The sequence below is a fragment of the Peromyscus eremicus genome, chromosome 1, assembly GCF_949786415.1.
Source record: "Peromyscus eremicus chromosome 1, PerEre_H2_v1, whole genome shotgun sequence".
In the NCBI taxonomy this organism is placed as follows: domain Eukaryota; kingdom Metazoa; phylum Chordata; class Mammalia; order Rodentia; family Cricetidae; genus Peromyscus; species Peromyscus eremicus.
In genome coordinates this window covers 16,224,237-16,247,639 of record NC_081416.1, presented here as the reverse complement: position 1 = coordinate 16,247,639, position 23,403 = coordinate 16,224,237, and the positions used below count along the sequence as shown (strand labels likewise).

At 48.9% G+C, this 23,403-nt stretch overlaps 1 protein-coding gene across 1 annotated transcript; it reads left to right on the top strand.

Moving 5' to 3' along the window:
• Positions 1-202: 202 nt before the first annotated feature.
• On the top strand, positions 203-2,845 carry Hps6 (HPS6 biogenesis of lysosomal organelles complex 2 subunit 3). Its single transcript, XM_059246281.1, has one exon. The coding sequence runs from the start codon at positions 312-314 to the stop codon at positions 2,730-2,732; it is 2,421 nt and encodes an 806-aa protein (XP_059102264.1). The 5' UTR covers positions 203-311; the 3' UTR covers positions 2,733-2,845.
• Positions 2,846-23,403: the final 20,558 nt, after the last annotated feature.

Here is a 23,403-nt window from a genome sequence, read left to right as displayed (position 1 = left end):
AGTCCCTCTCAGTGCCTAGGACTCCGGAGGTCCGAGGTCTGAGACCCTTGGGTGCTGCGGAGGCTCCTCCCCCGACGAGCTTCCCGAAGCTCCGCCCACGGCGTGCGGCGCTAACGAGGCGTGCCCCGGGGCGATCCAGACCAGCCTGGCGGGGCGGGGCGGGGCAGGGCGGAGTCGACACTCGGGCCAGGGTTCGGCTCACCTCATCCACCAGGGACGGAAGTGCACTCCCCCCGGCACCACGGACTAGCGGGCCGGGCCTCGCCCCAGCGGGCGATCAGGCCTTGGGGAGCTCCTGCGCCGGAGGCATCATGAAGCGTGCAGGAACTCTGCGCCTACTTTCGGATTTGAGCAACTTTACCGGCGCCGCCCGCCTCCGGGAGTTGTTGGCCGGGGACCCAGATGTCCTAGTCCGCTGCAGCCCGGATGGCCGCCACCTGCTGCTGTTAAGACCCCCCGGGTCGCCTGCCCCGCAACTTCTCGTGGCTGTGCGTGGGCCGGGCCTGGCGCTCGAGCGTGCCTGGCCGGAGGGCCACCCCTCGCCGCTGGACGCCTTCTTCGTTCCGTGGCTGGCGCGACCCGCGCTGATCTTGGTGTGGCAGAGTGGCCTAGCAGAGGTGTGGGGCGCGGGGATGGAGCCTGGCTGGAAGCTCCTCCAGAGCACTGAGTTGTGTCCGGATGGTGGAGCCCGCTTGGTGGCCGTGGCAGCATCTCGAGGCCGCCTAGTTTGGTGTGAGGAGCGTCAGCTTGGCGTTGAGGACCCACCAGAGCAGCTTTCAATGGCTTTCAGCCACTGTGTGTGCGTCAAGACCCTGGAGACCAGCGGGGAGGCTGGCACCAAGCTAGGCCGCACACACATCCTGCTGCACCACTGCCCCCCTTTGGGACTGATAGCCTCCCGCAAGGACCTCTTCCTGGTGCCCACTACCACCACTTGGCCTGGTGTGGCCCATGTTCTGCTCATCTGGAGCCCGAGCAAGGGCAAGGTGATAGCTGCCGCCCCATCTCTTGGTCTTTCTTACAGTAAAAGCCTGAATCCCAGACAAGGAGATACCTGGGACTTTCGGACCCTGCTGCGAGGCCTTCCTGGGTTCCTGTCCCCCAGGGAGCCATTGGCTGTCCACACCTGGGCTCCATCTTCCCATGGCTTATTGTTGCTTGACTTCAAAGGCAAGGTGAGCCTAGTGCAGTGCCATGGTGGGACTCGAACTGTGGGAACCCTACAGGAGGCCCCTGTAGGCCCAGAGGGGTCTGCAGCCCTGGGAACATTTCATGGCACGTTAGCCTGTGTCCTGGGCTCCACGTTGGAACTACTGGACATGAGCAGTGGGCAGCTGTTGGAAAGGAAGGTCCTGAGTACAGACCGAGTACATCTGCTGGAACCTCCAGCCCCTGGCATGAAGAATGAGGAAGAGTTGGAGGCCCGGGGAGCTCTCTGTTTGCTTTCAGCCTTGGGGCTCTTTTGTGTGGGCTGGGAAGCTCCCCAAGGCCTGGAGCTACCCTCAGACAAGGATATAGTGTTTGAGGAGGCCTGTGGCTACTACCAGCGACGGAGCCTGCGAGGTACCCAGCTTACCCCAGAAGAACTGAGACACAACAGCACATTTCGGGCGCCTCAGGCCTTGGCCTCCATCCTTCAGGGCCACCTGCCCCCATCTACACTGTTGGCGATGCTGAGGGCCGAGCTTCGCGATTACCGGGGTTTAGAGCGCCTCAAGGCCCAGCTGGTGGCGGGGGACGAGGAGGAGGCTGGCTGGACTGAGTTAGCAGAGCACGAGGTGGCGCGCCTGCTGAGGACCCAGTTGACCGGGGACCAGCTGGCCCAATTCAACACCATTTTCCAAGCCCTTCCTGCAGCAGCCTGGAGTGCCACCCTCCAGGCCCTGCAGCTCCAGCCGGATAGGACTGGCAGGCTGAGGTCCCAAGCACCCCCCGATGTATGGAAGAAGGTCCTGAGGGGTCCAGCAGCTGGGAAGGAGCACCCCAATGGAATACTGCCTCCCTTTGAACTCCTGTGTCGGTGTCTATGCCAGCTGGAGCCCCAGTGGCTTCCCCCGTTTGTGGAACTGGCACAGCAGCAGGGTGGGCCAGGCTGGGGGGCTGAGGGCCCCAGTCTGCCCCTTTATCGGCGGGCCCTAGCGGTGCTGGGTGAGGAAGGGAAGAGACCCGAGGCCCTGGAACTAGAGCTGCTCCTGGGCAGTGGGCGGCCCAAGGCTGTGCTGCACGCTGTGAGGCAGTTAATAGAGAAGGAACAGTGGGAAAGGGCCCTGGAGGCCGGCCTGGCCCTTGACGCCTCCAGCCCCCTGCTTCGAAGTGAGATCTTTAAGCTCCTGCTGGCGGAGTTCGCCCAGCACCGCCGCCTCGACGCTCACCTCCCTCTCCTTTGCCGCCTGTGCCCACCAGACGTGGCTCCCGATGAGCTCCTGCTCTTACTGAGGACACATCTCCCAGATGATGTGGGAACCTCCAACCCTTTCCCTGAGCCTGGGGCAGAGCCCCCTCTCACGGTGGGCTTGGTCAGAGCCCTCCTAGAACAGACTGGGGCTCAAGGACGGCCCTCTGGCCCAGTTCAAAGCAAATACGAGGACATCCTATGGGATCCGGGCACTCCACCCCCTACCCCACCTCGTGGACCTGTTGCTACTCTGCAGGCATCGGAGCACCCAGGACCCGAAGCATGGGCACCATCTGGACAGGGGCTCTGTGCAGCTGACCTGGGAGGTCGTTTGTAGACCACAGGGATGGGGAATGGTGCCGAGGGTTGGAGAGGGCAGAAGTGGAATTCTCGTGTGCAATACTGTCTGTTGTGGAAGAATTTTTAAAATATATGCAAATACCAAATATATTCACAGTTCTTTGTATTATTTGAACAGCTAAGAGTTGCGGCTTATAGAGGGAATGGTCGAATCTGGATCTCTTTCATAAAGCAGCCACTTCTGGTCATGAAAACAACAGTCATTAACATTTCCTATGTGCCAGGTAACCGTGGATCTTTATAGAAACCTCGTCTAATGCGTCTCATAACCCCACTGGGAAAATATCAATGTTATCTCCATTTTCTAGATGGAAGAAACAGCTGTCCAGGAAGATTAAATAGCTAGAACCTAGAGGCTTTAACACACGAACCATCTCATTATATAGCCCAGTGGCTCCTGCCTATCTGGGCCTGCTCATGATCCTCATCCAGTGCTGGCTTTCTCTGTTGCTGCAAGGAGAGAATTCCATGGAGCTACAGCTTTCTTTTCCTAGGTCTCTTCTGCCCGAGTAGGAGCTGTGGTGGGCCCTGAGCCCATGCTTACTGCTCCCTGGTTTCTACAGACAGGTGAACTACCAGTGATGAGTCACAGAGCAGGCCTCTTCAGAGGGCCTCACACCTCTACTCACTCCCTAAGCTAAGAGACAGGAGCAGAAGCAGCCAAGTTCTTGTTTTTCTGGACCCCTCTGAAGACATTGTACTTTCTGCCCACTTCCACCCAAGTGGCCTCCCTCCCTGCTTGTGGCTTAGTTAGGACCCTGATGCTACGCATCATCCCAGGTGCCAACTACTCCTTGCCCAGGAGGGTAGGAACTGTCACTCACCAGGCGGTGATGTCTCATGCCTTTAATCCCAGCACTCAGGAGGCAGAGGTAGGTGGATCTCTACAAGTCCCAGGCCAGCCTGGTCTACAGAGTGAGTTCCAGGACAACCAGGGCTACACAGAAAGACCATGTCTTGAAAAAGCAAAAAATAAAACAAAAACTGTCACTCAGCTTTGATCCTATTCAGCCTCAGCCTAGGATTAAATTAGACTTAGGATCATAATGGTCTAAGGACAGTTCCTCAGAGCTTCTCCATTGGTTGATATTAGCTCCCCAGTCTCACGGAGATCACAGGGCAACTCATGTGCATAGCCAGCTTGGAGAGAGTTTCTCAGCCTCGGTACAGTCTTAGGATAACACTTTGGTCTCATCCAAGGTTTGGCTGGCTCTTGTCCTGACCTGACAGCCAGGCTATCCACCAGACCCTGGAGTCAAGCTGCTGGACTTTCTGTTTTTCCTTCCGGAGACCTAGGGCTAGGAACAGTTCCCTCATTTTCCATACCAGATCTTTCCTAGTCTGGCAAGGGTTCCTCCTCTTGGTCTTGAGCTGGGCCCATTATGTCTCCTCAGTGGGAAGCTGCTCCCTGCTCATGATCCTATTGAGTTAAAGTCTTCACAGTCCTTGAGATTTGGTTTGGGCCTCCTTCTGTGCCTAAGAAAGAAGGGATTATACTTGGTGGCTCTAGGGAACACACGGAAAGAGAGCCAAATTTTTCCTTAGAGTTGTATGACTTGAGGAAGTCCCTCAGGGCTAGTAAGGTTTCTATGCATGTAGCTTCCTGTGAGGGTAGCAGGCAGACTTAGCTGAGAATTCTTACCTGCTTTTACAGACTGGATGCTTGGGTTAAATTCACCCTCCAATGTGAACGGTGCAAGCCATCCCAAGCTGCATTTCAAGACCCTGGAGAACATTCCAGGGGTGTGAACGTCCACTATATTTTAGTGGAGTATGTGAGAGCACCCTCAGAGCAGTGACCAAGTGCTTGGGAATCAGGATGTAAGCTCTCAGCCACTGCTCCAGCGCCACGCCTGCCTGCCTGTCGCCACGCTCCCCGATTTGATGGTGATTGACTCTAACCCTGTGGAATGATCGGCCCCAAATTAAATGCTTTCATGGTCATGGTGTCTTATCACAGCAATATAAAAGTAACCAAGACACAGGCATGGCCACCTGTCATTGCAGCTGGTAGCTCTGTTTCCTTACACCTCATCTTGTTGGTTTGTTTGTTTGAAATGGGGTCTCTCTACATAGCCCTGGCTGTCCTGGAACTCACCCTATAGACCAGGCTGGCCTCAAACTCACAGAGGTCTGTCTACCTCTGCCTCCTGAGTTTAGGGGTTAAAGGTGTGAACCACCACACCTGGGTAATCTTGATCTCCCAGAATGTTAAAAAAAAAAAAATCTGATGGAGTCACACCTGTTGCTTTAATCAATGTGAAAGCCAAAGTCTTGACAGATACCATCTTCCTTCAAGTCTGGCCCCGCCTCCTTCTTCCCAGTCTTCTCTCCAGCCTTTCTTCTTTGATGTTCCAGTTGTTTGTTTGTCTCCCTAATTAGTACTCAAGTTTCTTGGAGGCTGACACCACGGTTATCTGTAATTCTGTAACCTCATCATTGGATGCAGGAGCTAACAGGTGGAAAGGGCCTTCTTCCCATTTCTCCACAGGCCAGACTGACAGACTGATTGATCTAGACAAAAATACAGGTCAGCCTAAAGGAAGGAATAGACGATCTGGGCAGTGTAGGGCCAGCGCAGCAGCTAAGCCAGAAGCATCTTGGGGGATGGGGGATAAAGGAAATGGTCGTACATATTAGCACTACTCAGGGCTTCAAGTCCCCAAGCCAGAAGAGAAGACAGGAAAGCCTGAGTCAGTGGACAGTCAGGACAGATGTGCATCTGTGAGTGGGAGCTGTAGGTTGAGCTCCAGAGTGTGGAAAGATTGATCCCCCCGTGTATTCAGTGTGGGCCATGAGATAACCAGTCCTCAAATATTCTGCAGTGTGAAGATGCACTAGAGTTTGTTTCCTACTGACCTAAGTGGTCAGGAAGAAAGGGAAAGTAGAGGCTGGCGGGGAGGGGCGTGGGGATGGGGTGCACAACTCTAGACTCTCAGCTCTATGCAACCACCCCAAGTTTGAATACTTGTCATACTTACTGTGGGGGAGGGATGGTGGGGAGGTGGGGGAACCAAAAAGTCTTGAGTGGCTCCCCCCAGGCTCTTTTTTTATTTAATTGTTTGCTGGTTCTCTCTCCTTTCCCCTTCCAGATAGATCTTGCTATGAAGACGAGGATGACCTTCTGATCCTCCTGCCTCTAGGGCTGTAGGAGTGCTCCACCACACCCTGTATCTGGCTTATTGAGACAGTGTCTCAAGTACCACGGTCAGCCTCAAACTTTGTATCTCAGACTGGCCTTGAACTAGTGACCTTCCTGCCTCTGCCTGGTAAATGCTAGAGTTTCAGGTCTGAGCCTGACTTGTGTTCTGGAGTTTTTTGCTTTGTTTTGATTTTATTTTTGTGGGTTTCTTTTTAACGTTTATTTATTTGTGCACGTTTGTGTGGGGGCACCCAGACGAGGGTATGGAGTCAGAGAACAGCTTGGACAATCTGCCAAAGTCGATGCTCTCCTTCCAGGATGTGGGTTCTGGGACTCCAACTCAGATCATCAGGCTTGGTAGCAGGGACCTTACCTGATAAGCCATTCCCCAATCCAATTCCTGGTGTTTTGTCTTTTTCAAATATTTATTTCTTTTTATTTTATATGTATGAGTATTTGACCTGCATGTATGTATGTGCACCATGTGTCTGATGCCTTCTGAGTTCAGATGAGGGAATCAGATTCCTGGGAACTGGAGTTACAGGAGGTTATGACCCAGCCAACACGGGTTCTGGGAATTGAACCCAGGACCTCTGTAGGAAGCTCATATCTGAGGAGTTATCTCTCCAATCCCAAGACTTCCCCCCCTCCTTTTCTTTCTTTTAGTGGCTATCTTAAGATGATGATGATGATGATGATGATGATGATGATTGTTATTGTGTGTGTGTGTGTTTGTGTGTGTGTGTGTGTGTGTGTGTGTGTCACATGTATTCAAATGTCCTCAGAGGCCAGAGGAGGGATTGGGATTCTCTGGAGCTGGAGCTATAATCGATTGTGAGCTTCCAGACATGCAACTCAAATTCTCTACAAGAACAGCAACATTCTTAGCCACTGGGCCATCTCGTGCTTTGTAGCTCAGGCTGGCCTGGAACTCACTATATAGTCCAAGTTGGCTTCAAACTTAGTTAGGGTCATTCAGGCTCAGCCTCTGGAGAAGGAGCAGGACTCCAGCCTCTTCAGGAGGGAACCTCCATGTGGGGCTTTAGCATCTTCTTCTTAGGCACTGGCTCCCCCTGCTGGACTTCCATGTCACTGCAGCTTCACTCATCAAATGTGCACAAGCAGGGATTTCTCAACCAAGGAAGCCTTTAAAAGAGGTAGCAAAATCAAGGTTCTATAGGCCAAGAGAAAAGAAGAAAGAGAAGATGTCAGAAGAAGACTCAGGAAGTTGAGTCATGGCAAGAGGGAAGGGTCCTGGAATTGAACCCGGAGGTGAACCCAGAGGAAAAGGACCCTGGGCCACCAGCATTCTCTTTGGTATTGAAACCGGGGAGTTGACCATACAGTTGTTTCCAAAGAGGTCAGAGTAAGGTCACATTTTCTATGAATTTTTGTTTGTTTCTTGGGACAGCGCCACCACCTCCTGGCCTATATGAATTTAAAATACAAGAATGTCCGACTTTGTGTTTAAAATTAATATAGTCTCACTTTCATACACAAAATGTGAAATGGAGGTGGACCTACTTCTGAAAAAAGAACCAACGAAGAACCTTGGGAGGTGGTAATACCATGGTGGTAATTACAGAAATTTGGAGGTAGAGGCAAGAGGATCAGGATTTAGGGCAATCCTCAGTTACATAGCAAGATCAAGGTCAGCCTGGGCTATGTGAGACCCTGTCTCAAAGGAAAGAAATAATGAGGGGAAGATGGCTCATCTATGGCTCTCCATGGTTCGGCCAGAGCACACTGTCCCCTTCATAGGTTCCAGAGGATTCTCAGGCATCTGCAGTTTGCAGCCTTTTGTATCCCAGGACAACATGCTGGCTTGATATGTAGTCTTCTGAAGATGTGTCATTTCTGTTTTGTTCTGAGAAGTGGGAAGATGAGCACTCTCCCCATTTCTTTCTTTTTTTTTTTTTTTTTTTTTTTTTGGTTTTTTGAGACAGGGTTTCTCTTGTGTAGCTTTGCGCCTTTCCTGGAACTCGCTTTGGAGACCAGGCTGGCCTCGAACTCACAGAGATCCGCCTGGCTTTGCCTCCCGAGTGCTGGGATTAAAGGCGTGCGCCACCACCGTCCGGCTACACTCTCCCCATTTCTAACAGCCCTGGTAAAGTTCTAGGAACAGCCTGGAACTTCAGATTTGAGAGGTGGGTCTTCCTAAAAGAGGTGGGCAGACCCTAATGCTGGGAGCTGGGAAGTCTAGAGTAAGGTTCTGAGAGTCACAGTGAGGAACGAGACTGAGGAGAAGCTGTTGGGACCCAGCGTCCGTCTCCAGGCCAGGCCCTGGGCCAAAGCTGGGACAATGACCTGGACTTTACTAAGGGCCGTTCTTTGGGAAATCAAGCAACTGCTCACCGCTGCTGGTGGCTCGCTGTTCTCAGCCCCCTAAGAGGGGGAACTCTAGAGGTTGGAGATGGACACATCAGTAACCACGCCCACATCAGTAACCACGCCCACATCAGTAAACACGCCCACCTCTAACCCACTGCTCAGACCCTGGGAAGTTTCCTATTGTGTAAGTCTCCTATAAATGTAGAAGGAAAGATACAGTATGGGCTTTGCTGCTTTGAAAGAGTAGATAGATAAGAAGGCATCCAGGGGAGCAGCTGGAACTAGACAGCCAGGAGGCAGGAAACCAGGACATGAAGTCAGGTGGCAGCACACATCCAATCCCAGGACTGAGGAGGGAAACGGGACAATCACCTGCAGTTTGGATCAGCCTCAACGACAGAGTGAATTCCAAGCCCCCTAGCTGCCTCAATCTGTGGCTTCTCTCCTATGAAAGTTGTACTTTATTTATTTGGTTTTTCTTTTCTTCTTTCTTTCTTCCTTCCTTCATTTATTTTGGTTTTTAGAAACAAGGTTTCTCTGTGTAGCCCTGGTTGTCCTGGAACTCCCTCTGTAGACCAGGCTGGCCTCGAACTCACAGAGATCCCCCTGCCTCTGCCTCCTGAGTGCTGGGATTAATGTAGCACCACCACCCAGCTATGTTTTGTTTTTGTTTTCTTTTTGAGACAGTGTTTTATGTAATCCAGGCCAGCCTTGAGCTCACTATGAAACGGAGGATGACAGTCGGTCTCTGGTCCTCTGGCTCCCACCTCCTAATGCTGGGTGTGGGAGACACCACACCACACCACACCACACCACACCACACCACATCCAGTTTATGATATGCTAGAGCTCAAAGCCCGGCTTCATGTATGCCACACAAGCTCTCTATCTATCTCCCTAAATATCTTTTTGGTCTTTTAACACTGTGTGTGTGTGTGAGAGAGAGAGAGACAGAGAGAGACAGAGACAGAGAGACCCCTTACGACAGTAAAATGGCAACCTTCCTTCTACTATGAGGGTCCCAGAGATCTAACTCAAGTTGCCAGCTTCAATGATAAGCTCTTCTGTTCACAGAGTAATCTTGCTCCATCTTGCTGATGCTTTTTTTTTTTTTTTTTTTTTTTTTTTTTTTTTTTTTTTTTTTTTTTTGCGATAGGGGCTTATACACACCTCAAGCTAGCCTCAAACTCCTTATCCTTCTGTCTCTATTTTCCAAACACTAATATTATGGGTGAAGGCCATCATACCCAGCAAAAACCAATTGTAAAGTAAGTAAATATTCTCTCTCTCTCCTTAATAATTTATTTTTATTTTATGTACATTAGTGTTTTGTCTGCATGTATGTCTATATGAGGGTGTCAGATCCCCTGGAACAGGAGCTACAGACAGTTGTGAGCTGCCATGTGGTTGTAGGGAATTGAACTTGGGTCCTCTGGAAGAGCAGCCAGTGCCCTTAACTGCTTAGCCATCTCTCCAGCTCCCCTTCTGCCCCCCCCCCCCCCAACAGGTTCTCACGTAGCCCAGGCTGGCCTGGAGCTTGCCAGACAGCCAAGAATGACCTAGAGCTTGTTATAGCCCTGCTCCATGTCTCAAGTGCTGTGATTACAGGTGTACACCACTGTGCCTGGTCACGTATTGTGCTGGGACTGAACCATATACTTGAAGCACTAACTAAGCTACCTATTCAACTCTCCCTCCCTCCCTCCCTCCCTCCCTCCCTCCCCTTTCATCTATTCTCCGTCTATTCCCCTTCTCTCTTCTGTTTTCTTTTTAATTTTTTTCTATTACATGTATGGTATTTTGTCTGCAAGAGAATTCAAGATTCTCCTGCCTCGGCCCCACAAGTACTGGAGTTGCAGGTATGTTTTGCTTTACCTAGCTAAAGGGACTTTTACAAGTAGGGGTGATTTTTCTATGCCAAAATTCAGGGAGTCTACAAGAATGGGGTAGGTTTCCACCATCAAACTGAAACCTACATGGTGGGGAGACAGTTCAGTGGTTGAGTATGTGCTTGGTGGGGATAACACCATTAGGGGGTATGCACCACCAAAAAAAAAAAAAAAGTCACCAGAACCTTCTTGTAGAGGTTGTGATTTCCAAACCTCAGAATGTGTGTGATCTTATTTAAAATAAGTGTCCTTGAAGAGGTGATTAAGGATCTAAAAAGGAGATTATCCTGTATTAAGGTGAGCCCTAAATCCAATAATGAACATCTTTATAAAGCTGGAGAGGAGGAAATCCAAAGGAAACTGTATGAAGATGCAGGCAGAGACTGGACTGATGGTCTAATCCCAGCACTTGGAAAGCCAAGGAAAGAGGATGGTTGTGAGTCCCAGGCCATCTTGGACTATATTATGAGTTCTAGGCCATCCTGGGCTACAGGGTAAGACCCTGTCTTAAAAAACAAGGGGAGCCGAGCGGTGATGGCGCACACCTTTAATCCCAGCACTAGGGAGGCAGAGCCAGGCGGATCTCTGTGAGTTTGAGGCCAACATGGTCTACAGAGCGAGATCCAGGAAAGGCGCAAAGCTTTCCTGTCTTGAAAAAAAAAAACAAAACAAAACAAAACAAAAAACAAGAGGATGGCCGGGTGTTGGTGGCGCACACCAAGCGGATCTCTGTGAGTTTGAAGCCAGCCTGGTCTACAGAGCGAGATCCAGGACAGGCACCAAAACTACACAGAGAAACCCTGTCTTGAAAGAGAAAAAAAAGAAGAAGAAGAAAGAAAAAAAACCAAGGGGCTGATGAGATGGTTCTGTGAGTAAAGCTACATGCTTCTGGCCCAAATTTGATCCCCAGAACCCACGTGGTGAAAGGAAAGAACTGACTCCACAAAGTTGTCCTTTTATTTCTACATACACACACACACACACACACACACACACACACACACACACCACACAATCACATAGAATAAATGAAAATGTAATTTAAGAGACAAACTAAATAGAGGTACCATAGAAGACCCACCAAGAGTTGCTGGTGGACACTAGAAACTAGAAATGCTTCCTGGTGTGGGTTCTCTCCTGGTTGCCTCCATAGTCAGCCAACACTGTTGACAGCTTCAGTTTTGGACTTCTGGTCTCCAAATCTATGAGTGAGTGAATGGGGATGTACCTGGGTGACAAAGCACTTGCCTAGCAGCCTCAAGGCCTTGGGTTCAGTTCCCGGCAAATGCAGAGCTATGAGGGAATAAACTTCCCCTGTGGTAGATCACCAAATTCGTGATAATTTGTTATGTCAGCTCTAGTCAACTAATGCACTGCACAAGAGTGAAGAGGCCTCCTTGCTTGACTGTCCTTCCTGTCTTGGAAAGAAAGCTGACTTTTCAGGCCACTTTTACAATAAAGAGCTGAGAGTCTGATGAGGTCCCTTACCAGGGTTAGGATGTGGCTAAGCTTTGGGCTGTGAACTTGAACTTGCAGACAGGGCTCCTGTACTTGCGCAGGGTCTAGACAATGCTCTCCAGGATCTGAGGCTCTGGGATCAATTGATCCCCAAGGGTCAAGGTCTCCATGCTCTGAAGAACCTTCTTCAAAGCTTGTAGAAGCTGGGTGTGGTGATACACTCCTTTAATCCCAGCACTACCGAGAGGCAGACAGATCTCTGAGTTCCAGGCCAGCCTGGTACATAGTTCCATGGCATTCAGAGCTACATAGTGAGACCTTTTCTCAAATAGATAGATAGATAGATAGATAGATAGATAGATAGATAGATAGATAGATAGATAGATAGAGCTGGGTAATGGTGGCGCACACCTTTAATCCCAGCACTTGGGAGGCAGAGGCAGGTGGATCTCTGTGAGTTTGAGGCCAGCCTGGTCTACAGAGTGAGTTCCAGGAAAGATTCCAAAGCTACACAGAGAAACCCTGTCTCAAAAAAAAAAAAAAAAAAACCCAAAACCCCAAAAACCAAAACAACAAACAAACAAACAAACAAACAAACAAAAAGCCTGTAGCAACTGAAAAGGAAGCAATGGCGATAACCTGAACAAAGAAACAAAAAGGGAGGCTGTAGAGATGGCTCAGTGGTTAGGAACACAATGCTTTTGCCAAGGACCTGAGTTTGGCTTCCAGCACCCACATCCCAAAGCTTGAACTGCGTGTAACTGCAGCTCCTGGGGGAGTCAATGCCTCTGGCCTCCACAAGCACCATCATTCGTGTGCACACGCCCACATCCACAATTAAAAATAATAAAACTAAACTGAACGAAAGAAACACAGGGATGGTAGTGCACATCTATAACACCAGCCTCCTCTGGAGATGGAGAAGGCAAGGAGGATCAGGAGCTAAAGGCCATCCTGGGCTACATTAGACCTTTCAAGAAAAAGAGAGAAAGTTGGGCGGTGGTGGCGCACACCTTTAGTCCCAGCACTTGGGAGGCAGAGGCAGGTGGATCTCTGTGAGTTCGAGGCCAGTCTGGTTACAGAGTGAGTTCCAGAACAGCCACAGCTACACAGAGAAACTCTGTATCAAAAAGAAAGGAAAAAAGGAAGGAAGGAAGGAAGGAAGGAAGGAAGGAAGGAAGGAAGGAAGGAGAAGGAAAAGAAAGGAGAGACTAGAAGAGAAAAGAAAAGCAACTGAGCATAGATTCTGGAATTGACAGCAGGAAGGACCTGGGGGCTCAGAGGATAAATGTGCTCACTGTATAAGCCTGATGACCTGAGTTCAGTGCCTGGAACCCACACTAAGGTGGCAGAGGAGAACTGAACCACAAAGTTGTCCTCTGATCTCCACACACAAACAAGTATGCATGGACCGCCACACACTGTCATACACAGAGAAAGAGAGCCACTAAAAAGAATTAATTGCATTTATAAATGAATAAATAAGGAGCAGGGCCTGGTTTTGATTTCAGCCCAGAGCAACGCTGTTCTTGCAGGCAGGGTGTGCCTATAATCCTGGGCGTCTTTGGACAACTTTCCTCTTCTCCCTGTCTCTGTTTGTACTGCATTTTAAATTGCCAGGGAGACTCACTGGATAATATTTTAGCTGTTGTCTGGTACTAGGTCTTGAATCCAGGACCTCATGTATACTAGTAGCAGGCTCTACTGAGCTAACCCCCAGCCTCAGAGCTCTTGCCTTCACTACCTACTGGTTTCATGACCCTGGGTGTGCTTCCCAACCCTGAGTCTGTGAGGTAGTATTGACCTTTCAAAGACACTTTAGAGTTTGAAGAGAGAGTAAATTTGGAGGACATTATTTGAAAACTGTAAATTCCTTTTTTGGGGGGTGGGGGAGGGGGTGTTGAGAAAAGGTCTCACTATGTAGCTCTGACTGTCTTGAAAGACATTATAGTCGGGCGGTGGTGGCCCAAGCCTTTAATCCCAGCACTCTTGAGGCAGAGGCAGGTGGATCTCTGTGAGTTCGAGGCCAGCCTGCTCTGCCGAGTGAGTTCTGGGAAAGGCAAAGAAACCTTGTCTCCGAAAAAAAAAAAGAAAAGAAAAGAAAATCATTATATAGACCAGGCTGGCCTGGAATTAACAGAAATCCACCTGCCTCTGCCTCCCGAGTGTTGGTATTAAACGTGTGTGCCCCCCATATCCAGCCTGCAAACTGTAAATTCTTTTTGTTGTTGTTTTGAGACATGGACTAACTTTAGTTGGGACTGGTCTGGAACTCACAGGAATGCTCCTGTTTTAGCCTCCTAATTGCTAGGATTACAGGCCTGAGTCATCATACCTGGCTGGAGGTTTTTACGTAACATTTGAAGGACACTACTAATCATAAATGTTAGCAATCTTGGGGCTGGAGAGATGACTTAACAATTAAGAGGAAGTACTGCTCTTGTAGAGGACCTGGGTTAGGTTCCCAGCATCAACATCAGGTGGTTCATCTTAGATGAGGGAATAGGTCATCTTCTAGCCTCTGTGGGCACAAATTTGTGCCTGTCACAACACACACACACACACACACACACACACACACACACACACACACACACACACACACGGCAGGGCTAGGTGGTAATCCTAGCAAGAGGCAGAGGCAGGCTGTGAGTCTAAGGCCAGTCTGATTACATCACAAGTTCCAGATAGGACTATCTTTTTTTTTTTTTTTTTTTTTTTGGTTTTTCGAGACAGGGTTTCTCTGTGTAGCTTTGCGCCTCTCCTGGAACTCACTTGGTAGCCCAGGCTGACCTTGAATTCACAGAGATCCGCCTGGCTCTGCCTCCCAGTGCTGGGATTAAAGGCATGTGCCACCACCGCCCGGCCAGATAGGGCTATCTTGACAAAAAAAAAAAAAAAAAAAAAAAAAAAGTTCTAGAAGAGCAGTCAGTGCTCTTAACCATTGAGCCATCTCTCCAGACCCCCAAAAAAAGTATTTTAAGAATTTATTTGGGGGGGCTGGAGACATGGTTCAGTTAAGAGCACTGGCTGCTCTTGCAGAGGACCAAGGTTCAATTCCCAGCATCCACATAGCTGCTCACAACCACCTGTAACTCTAGTTCCAGGGGATCCGATGCCACCTTCTGACTTCCACAAGCATCAGGTACACACATGGCAAACAGATATACATGCAGACAAAGCATCCATACACACACAAAATAAATATTAAAAAAAGAAAAAGGCCGGGCGGTGGTGGCGCATGCCTTTAATCCCAGCACTCGGGAGACAGAGGCAGGTGGATCTCTGTGAGTTCGAGGCCACTCTGAACTCAGAGTGAGTTTCAGGACACCCAGAGCTGTTATATAGAAAAATTCTGTCTCAAAACAACAACAACAAAGAAATAACAAAATAGATTGTATTGTAGGAAGAGCTGAGGTTCTAAAGTGAGTGCTTATAGAATAATTTAATATTGCCAAAATTGACTGTAGGAATTCCTTAAATTATCCACTCAGTAAGTCCAGTTGATCCCTTTTCCTTCATTTGGAGACACTTCAATGGTTAAGTACTGGTATTCAGTTGACTTGCTTTTGGGGTCCACATTATAACTAATGCTTATTTTTGGTTTTTGAGACAGGCTCTCACTATCTAGCACTAGATGGCCTGGAATTTAAATGTAAGTCAGGCTGGTCTTGAGTTCACAGACCCATCTGCCTCTACCCCAAAGTGCTGGCATCAGAGAAATGGTTCACTACACCCCATGTGAATAACACTTCAATCAGTAACCCACGTCACTGAGTTCCTGCCTCCCTGTACTCTGCCTGCAATTTAGAGCAGAATTTCCTTTACTGAGTACACACAGCTGTACCGGCCCCAGTTTAAATGTGCCACACAGAGAAAAACAAGAAAGAGGGAGAGAGAGAGAGAGAGAGAGAGAGAGAGAGAGAGAGAGAGAGAGAGAGAAAGATCCATTCTGATTGAAGCATGGCTCAAATTTATTGACTGTGTCTCCCACCTATGCACTGGCTATTCCAAACAGAAGGTACTAATAACAGATTCAAGCTTTCAATTGTATTTTACTGTACATGATTGGACTGGTCACCCCCAGCCTTTTCCCAACCCATCACAATTAGAGCCAACCTTATTCAGTCCCTGCTCGGTTTTTATTTTTGTTTTGCCACATTTGGCAGGGGTTGGAGGTTGGGGGGTTGGGTTTACTGAGGCCAAGTCTCTTGTAGCTCAGGCTGGCTTTAGATTCATTATGTAACTGAAGATAACTTTGAAAGTCTAATATATCTTCCTCTTCTGTCTTTCTTGTCGTGTGTGTGTGTGTGTGTGTGTGTGTGTGTGTGTGTGTGTGTGTTTACATAAGTGTGTGGAGGCCAGAGTACCATGTTGTGCTGTGGGATGTTCTGTATGGCAAATGTGTTGCTGATTGGTCAATAAATAAAATACTGATTGGCCAGTGGCTAGGCAGGAAGTATAGGCGGGACTAACAGAGAGGAGAAAAGAAAGAACAGGAAGGCAGGACAAGCAGCATGTGAAGATGCCGGTAAGCCACGAGCCACGTGGCAAGGTATAGATTTATGGAAATGGAATAATTTAAGCTCTAAGAACAGTTAGCAAGAAGCCTGCCACAGCCACACAGTTTGTAACCAATATAAGTCTCTGTGTTTACTTGGTTGGGTCTGAGTGGCTATGGGACTGGCAGGTGAGAGAGATTTGTCCTGACTGTGGGCCAGGCAGGAAAACTCTAGCTACAATGTTGGGTATCTTACTCTGTTGTTCTCCACCTTATTTTATATATATTTACATTTTTTGACATTTATTTTTTGGGTCTGTATGTGGGGAAATGTCCCTTGAGTGGAGGTCAAGGACAATCTATAGGAGCTGGGTTCTCACCTCCAATCATGTGGATCCCAAGAATCCAACTTAGGTGCCAACTAGGCATCTTGTCACACCACCCTTTTTTTTTTTTTTTTTCTTTTTATTAAGGGTCTCTCACTGGACCTGGCACTTACTAATCAGACTGGCTGGCCATTGAGCTTAGGTATTTACCTATTTCTGCCTGGGGCTTCTACACTGGCTGAAGGAATCTGAACTCAGGCCCTTAGGCTTACAGAGCAGCCCCCCAGCCCCTGAACCACTGATCTTTCTGTTAGGTTTTTTTAAACTCAAAGATTTATTTATTTTTATTTTATGTGTAAGTATGAGTGCTTGCATGTATATATGTGCACCACATGCATGCTGGTGCCCTTGAAGAGCAGAACAGGGCACTGGATCCCTAGAACTGGAGTCACAGGGGCTGTGACAGCAAGGAAGCCATCTCTCCAGCCCCAGTGCCTGATCTTTCTGCCTCTCCCTCCTAAGCACTAGGATGATAGCTGTGTGCCACCAAACTCCTGGGGGGGGGGGGGAGGATTTGCTTGTTTGTTTAGTTTTTTTTTTTTTTGGTTTTTCGAGACAGGGTTTCTCTGTGTAGCTTTGCGCCTTTCCTGGAACTCACTGGGTAGACCAGGCCGGCCTCGAACTCACAGAGATCCACCTGGCTCTGCCTCCCGAGTGCTGGGATTAAAGGCGTGGGCCACTACCGCCTGACTTGTTTAGGTTTTTGATTATGTTTTGTTTGTTTTTTTTTTGAGTCAGGATCTTTGGCTATTCTGGAGCTTGCTAAATAGACCAAGTTGGGATTAAAGGAGTTCATCACTATAGTTGGCACGTTTTTGTTTTGTTTTACAAGACATGGTTTCTCTGTCTTGGCTGTCCTAGAACTCAGAGATCCACCTGCCTCTGCCTCCCAAGTGCTGTGATTAAAAGTGTGTGCTGCTTGGGCTGGAGAGATGGCTCGGTGGTTAAGAGCACTGGCTGTTCTTCCAGAGGTCCTGAGTTCAATTCCCAGCACCCACATGGTGGCTCACAACCATCTATAATAGGATCTGATGCCCTCATCTGGCCTGCAGACATATGTGCAGACAGAGGTACCCCCCAAAAAAGGGGGGGGGTGCTGCCAGTGGACAGTGGCGATGCACACCTTTGATCCCTGTACTCGGAAGGCAGAGGCAGGCGGACCTCAGTGAGTTTAAGGCCAGCCTGGTCTACAGAGTGAGATCCAGGACAGCCTGGACTGTTACACAGAGAAACCCTGTCTCGAAATAACAACAAAAAAAAGTGTGTGCTGCCACCACCTGGCCATTTTTGTTTCTTAGACAGTCTCTTGCTCTGTATTCCAGACTGGCTTTGAATTTGTAGCAATCATCCTGCCTCAGCATCCCAACAGCTGGCCAGACCCTTCTTGACTACTATTTTTCTTCCTTTTTAAAGTGTTATTTTAGGGCTGGAGAGATGGCTTGGATGTTAAGAGCACTGGCTGCTCTTCCAGAGGTCCTGAGTTCAATTCCCAGCAACCACATGGTGGCTCACAATCATCTATAATGAGATCTGGTGCCCTCTTCTGGTGTGCAGACATACACGCAGGCAGAACACTTTATTAAGTATTATTTTATTTTTAACCATGTGTTTGTGTGTGTGACATGTGTATGGGTATCTGTGGAAGCCACAGGAGTCAGATCCCCTGGAGCTGGAGCTGGATCTACAGGCAGTTGTGAGCTGCCTGATGTGGGTGCAGAAACTGAACTTGGGTCCTTCCGGAATAATATACATTCAACCACTGGCCCATCTCTCCAGCCCTGACTACTGATTCTTAATCCAGCTCAGCCAAGGATTCCAGGCCGAGCTTTGATGCCCATGAAGAACAATCCACATGTTGATCAGAGTCTAGAGAAAATAAGACGACAAAAGATGCCTGCGTGCCCCACCCTCCAGTTCTGCAGGCTGTCTACCTCACTCAACAGGTTGGGCTGGATTTTTCTGATGGGCACCCATCCATACACAGGATACTGCAGGAGTATGGGAAAGTTTGATGGAAATGATCCCTTCTGAGAAGGGACAGAAATGAGACTGGGTAAGCCAGTGTCACAACTCTGGGTCAGGATACCCAGAACTGAGGGTCCAATCTAGGTGGACCCAGGTGCTGGGAGAAGAGGCCCAGAGAGAAAGTTCTAGACAAAGGAAAGTTAAACCCTTATGTGAAACCATGACTATAATCTCAGGGGGTCTGAGGCTGGAAGCAGTCCAAAAATTTGAGGCCAGCCTAGGCTACATAGTGAAATCTTAGTCTTGAGAACAACAACAAAAACAGAAAAGAGGGCAGGCTTGCTGGGTAAAGATGCTTGCTGCCAAGCCTGATGACTTCATTAAGTCCCCAGGACCTACAGTGGAATAAGAGAGCCAGCTCCCACAGGTTCCGACCTCCATGAATGCATGTGTGTGTGTGTGGTGGGGGAGAGGGTGAGTGGGTGTATGCACCCACCCCACACACGATGGATAAACGTAATTAAACAAACAACATCAAAATCAATGGTGGTACATAGTAACATCAGTCCCAGCGTTCAGTCAGGAAAGAGAAACATCAAGATCAGGAGTTCAAGGTCAACCTCCAAATATAATGAGTTGGGAGGCCAGCCGGGTGTATCTGAGACTCTGTCATAATCAAACAATCCCTCTGTGCCTGGAGGACAGATTTAGAGGAGCAGTGTAAGGCAGGCATAGTGGCACACGTCAGTCATCCCAGCCATTCAGAAGGCTGAGGCAAGATCACCATGAGCTCAAAGCCAGCCTGGGCTACATAATGAATAGTGAGTTCCAGGCCAAGCTGGACTACAACGTGAAATTCTGTCTCAAAAAAAAAAAAAAAAACTTAAAGAGAGGGACGGAGGAGAGAGAGAGAGAGAGGTGACGTCTCAACAGATAAGGGCCCTTGAATTCAGTCCCCAGAACTGGTGGAAGGCGAGAGAGAATGGACTCCTATGTCTTCTGACTTCTACAGGTGCACTGTACCAGGTGGGCGCACTACCCCAACCTAACTAAATAAAATGTTGTTGTTGTTGTTTTTGTTGTTTTTTTTTTTCGAGACAGGGTTTCTCTGTGTAGCTTTGGAGCCTGTCCTGGAACTCTCCGTAGCCCAGGCTGGCCTTGAACTCACAGAGATCCACCTGCCTCTACCTCCCGAGTGCTGAGATTAAAGGTGTGTGCCACCACTGTCCGGCTAATAAAAAACGTTTTAAAGCTAGACATGCAGCCAGGCATGGTGGTGCATGCCTTTAATCCCAGTGTTCCGGAGGCAGAGGCAGGCGGATCTCTGCGAGTTCGAGGCCAACCTGGTCTACAGAGCTCGCTGATGGAATGGAGGGGGTCTGGTCACAGATGACTGGTGAATGTGGGAGTCAGACTGAGGAAGGAAGAGCAGATATGGTCAGGAGTCGGCCTGGAGAAGTTCTTACTAATGAACTGTACAACTCCAATCCCAGCACTCAGGAAACTGAGGAGGGAAAGCATTGAGTCTGAGGCGTGGCTGGACTACAGAATGAGTTCCAGGCCAGTCTCAGCTACACAGATCCTGTTTTGAGAAAGAAGGAAGAAGAGACAGTTCAACCACAGAGCGAGTTCATGTGCGGAGGAGTACCAGCTTACAGTGTGATCTCCTGAGGAGACCAGAGGTGGCTCTTGCCTTGAGAGATCACAGATGAGGAGAGGATGCAGGGCAGGGGAAGGGGACATCCAAGGGTAGTTATGGCCGGCAGGAAGTAAATAGTGGATGGTGCTTCAACTGCACTGAGGGAAAAAACAGTCTCAACAGAATCCCATGGTGGCAGCCTAACAGGCTAGGCCTAAACCGGCCCCACACCGGGAAGAGTCCCAGGCCCACATCAGGCACGTTGTGTAGCCAGCTGTGATGGCTAGTGTTAATTGTCAACTACAGCGTCTATAATCACCTAGGCGACGGGCCTCTGGGCATGCCTGTTGGGTACCGTCTTGATGGCACTGAGGTGGGAAGACGCACCCCCTGTGGGCAGTGCCATTACTTGGTTGGAACCCTGGACTGTGTAAGTGAAGAGAAAAAGGACACATATGCATTGCTCTGTTTCACCCTGGCTACAATGTGACCAGCTGCCCAGAGCTCTGACCTGACTTTCCCACAGTGGCGGACTGTAGCCTTGAACTTGTGAGCTGCAATCAATCCTTCCTTCCTTAATTGCTTCTGTCGGCATCCCATCATGGGAACGAAACCAATAACTAAGAGAGTCTGTAGTCCCAGCGACAGGCGGACAGCAGCAAATGGAACCCTGGCATTCACTCGACAACCAGCCTAGCCAAGTCAGTAAACCGCAGGTTCAGTGAGACCCAGCCTCAAAAATGAGGTGGCGGGGTCGAGAATATAGCTCAGTGTTACAGTGCTCGCTAGCAAGTGAGTTTAGTCCTGCAAGCCGGGCGGCGGTGGCGCACGCCTTTAATCCCAGCATTCAGGAGGCAGAGCCAGGGGCATCTCTGTGAGTTCGAGGCCAGCCTGGTCTACAGAATGAGATCCAGGACAGGCATCAAAACTACACAGAGAGGGGCTGGAGAGATGGCTCAGCAGTTAAGAGCACTGACTGCTCTTCCAGAGGTTCTGAGTTCAATCCCAGCAACCACATGGTGGCTCACATCCATCTGTAATGAGATCTGGCACCCTCTTCTGGCCTGCAGGTGTACATGCAGACAGAATAATACATGTAGACAGAATACTGTATACATAATAAATAAATCTTAGGAAAAAAAAAAAAAAGAAAATACCTTGAGCATTCTTGGTGATAATAAAGTTAAAAAAAAAAGAAAGAAAGCTTCACTTTGAAAAAAAACTACAGAGAAACCCTGTCCTGAAAAACCAAGAAAAAAAAAAAGACAAAAAGACAAGACAAAACAACAACAAACAAGGAAAAAATCTAGCAAAAAGAAAAGGTGGGGGGCTGGAGAGATGGCTCAGAGGTTAAGAGCACTGACTGCTCTTCCAGAGGTCCTGAGTTCAATTCCCAGCACTCACATGGTGGCTCACAACCATTTGTAATGAGATCTGCCACCCTCTTCTGTATACATAATAAATAAATCTTTAAAGAAAAGGTGGACAGCTGAGAACACACCAGGTCACACCAAATGTCAACCTCTGGTCTCCATGCACACTACACACACACATGCAAATACATACATAAACCACACACTCATACAAACACAACAGAGAAATAAAAACGACCAGGCATAATGGTGCACACCTATACTCATAGTATCTGGAAACCAGAGGCAGGAGGATCACCACAAGTTCAAGGCCAAAGCCAGCCTGGTTTACATATTAAGTTCTCTGCCAGCTAGGGCTCTGCAGTGAGATCCAATCTTAAAAAAGTGAGTCGGGATACAGGTCAGTGCTGGCTTGGCATGCAGAAAGCTCCATATTCAGTTTCCAGCATGGCATAAACTGGATGCAGGGGTACAGATTTGTTATCCCAGTATTTGGCTGGTAAAGGCAGGAAGATCAGAAGTTCAAGGTTATCTTCAACTACATAATTTCCGGCCATCCTAGGATATGCGAGACCATCTCAGAATAAATACACACATTTCAAAAGCCCATTTTGTAGGCTGGAGATGAACCTGGAGGTGTGGTCATCTCTGTTCTGAGTATCCTGCTCTTCCCAGGCTGAGCAATGCAATGCATGATCTCCTATCCACTTCTCTGTAGGTTTTATGGAAGACAGGAGAGTGGGGTGGAGAGAAGCCCCCGAGATGGGCCTCTTGGGAAGATGGGCCACATCAATGACCATCAGATAACTGTAACACTGAGTTCTTGGAAGTCAGGGCTAGCAAGGACAAAGGCGACATCTTTGAAATCTGGCTGATAACTAGAGGGCCACTGACTCAAAACTCCTTGTTTTTTGATAGCCATGAATTCAGTCCTCTCAGCATCCCAAATACTGTTGAAAGTCCCATTTGGGGTTGCCTTTCCTTAAGCCTGATCCAGAACACACCACCTCTGACCCCTCATCTCCTAACCTTCTCCCCTCCCAGCTATAATTCCTGACCCTTCACTGTCTGCCAATCTCCTAGATAAAACTGAACTTGGATAAAGAGGGCTTTTTGTTTAGGAAAAGGAGCTTGAGATCTGATTGAAAGGGTGTAGGCTGGCTGGCCAGGGTCCACATTTAACTATTTACTTACTTTCTTTGGTTTTTCGAGACAGGGGTCTCTTTGTGTAGTTTTGGTGCCTGTCCTGGATCTCACTCTGTAGACCAAGCTGGCCTCGAACTGAGAGATCCACCTGGCTCTGCCTCCAGAGTGCCGGGATTAAAGGCGTGTGCCACTGCCGCCCCTTTTTTAAACATTTTATTTTATGTGTGTAGGTCTTTGCCTACATTTCTGTTACGTGCACTGCATACATGCCTGGAGCCCTTGGAGTCAGAAGAGGGCGCCAGAACCTTTGGAACTGGAGTTCACTGGTGGTTCTAAGGAGCCATGTAGGTGCTGGGAAGTGAACGCTGACCCTCTTCAGAGCAGAAAATGTTGTTTACTGTTGAGCCATCTTTCCAGCCCTCCTCTTCCCTTTGAAAAGAAGGTGAAGGTCAACCTAGCTTAGGGGTGCTGTAGGTTGTGAAAAACTAGACAGGGGTCTGAAGAAGGGGTTAGAGCTCCGGTTTGACGTATCCAGGCCAGGAACTGTGGGAAAGGAGCTAAGGGCAGTGGGTTGTTGGGGTCGGGTTCACAGCTGGAAGGGACTGAGACAAGCTCTTCAGCAGCATGCTGGAGCCTGGGACGAAGCCACACCTGTAGCTGTAATAGAGGGCAGGAGAGCCTTGGAGGGACTCTCCCTTCCTTTACCTGGGAAAATGCTTTCACCAGGGGCCTTCCTCACAGGGGCTGCTGGGGGACAATGAGGAGGAGCCAGATGTAGGGCTCCAGAGGAAACTGCTGACAAATGTTTCCCAAGTTCA

Coding starts and splice junctions, on each gene's coding strand:
- Hps6 (XM_059246281.1), top strand. CDS start 312: ATGAAGCGTGCAGGAACTCTGCGCCTACTTTCGGATTTGAGCAACTTT.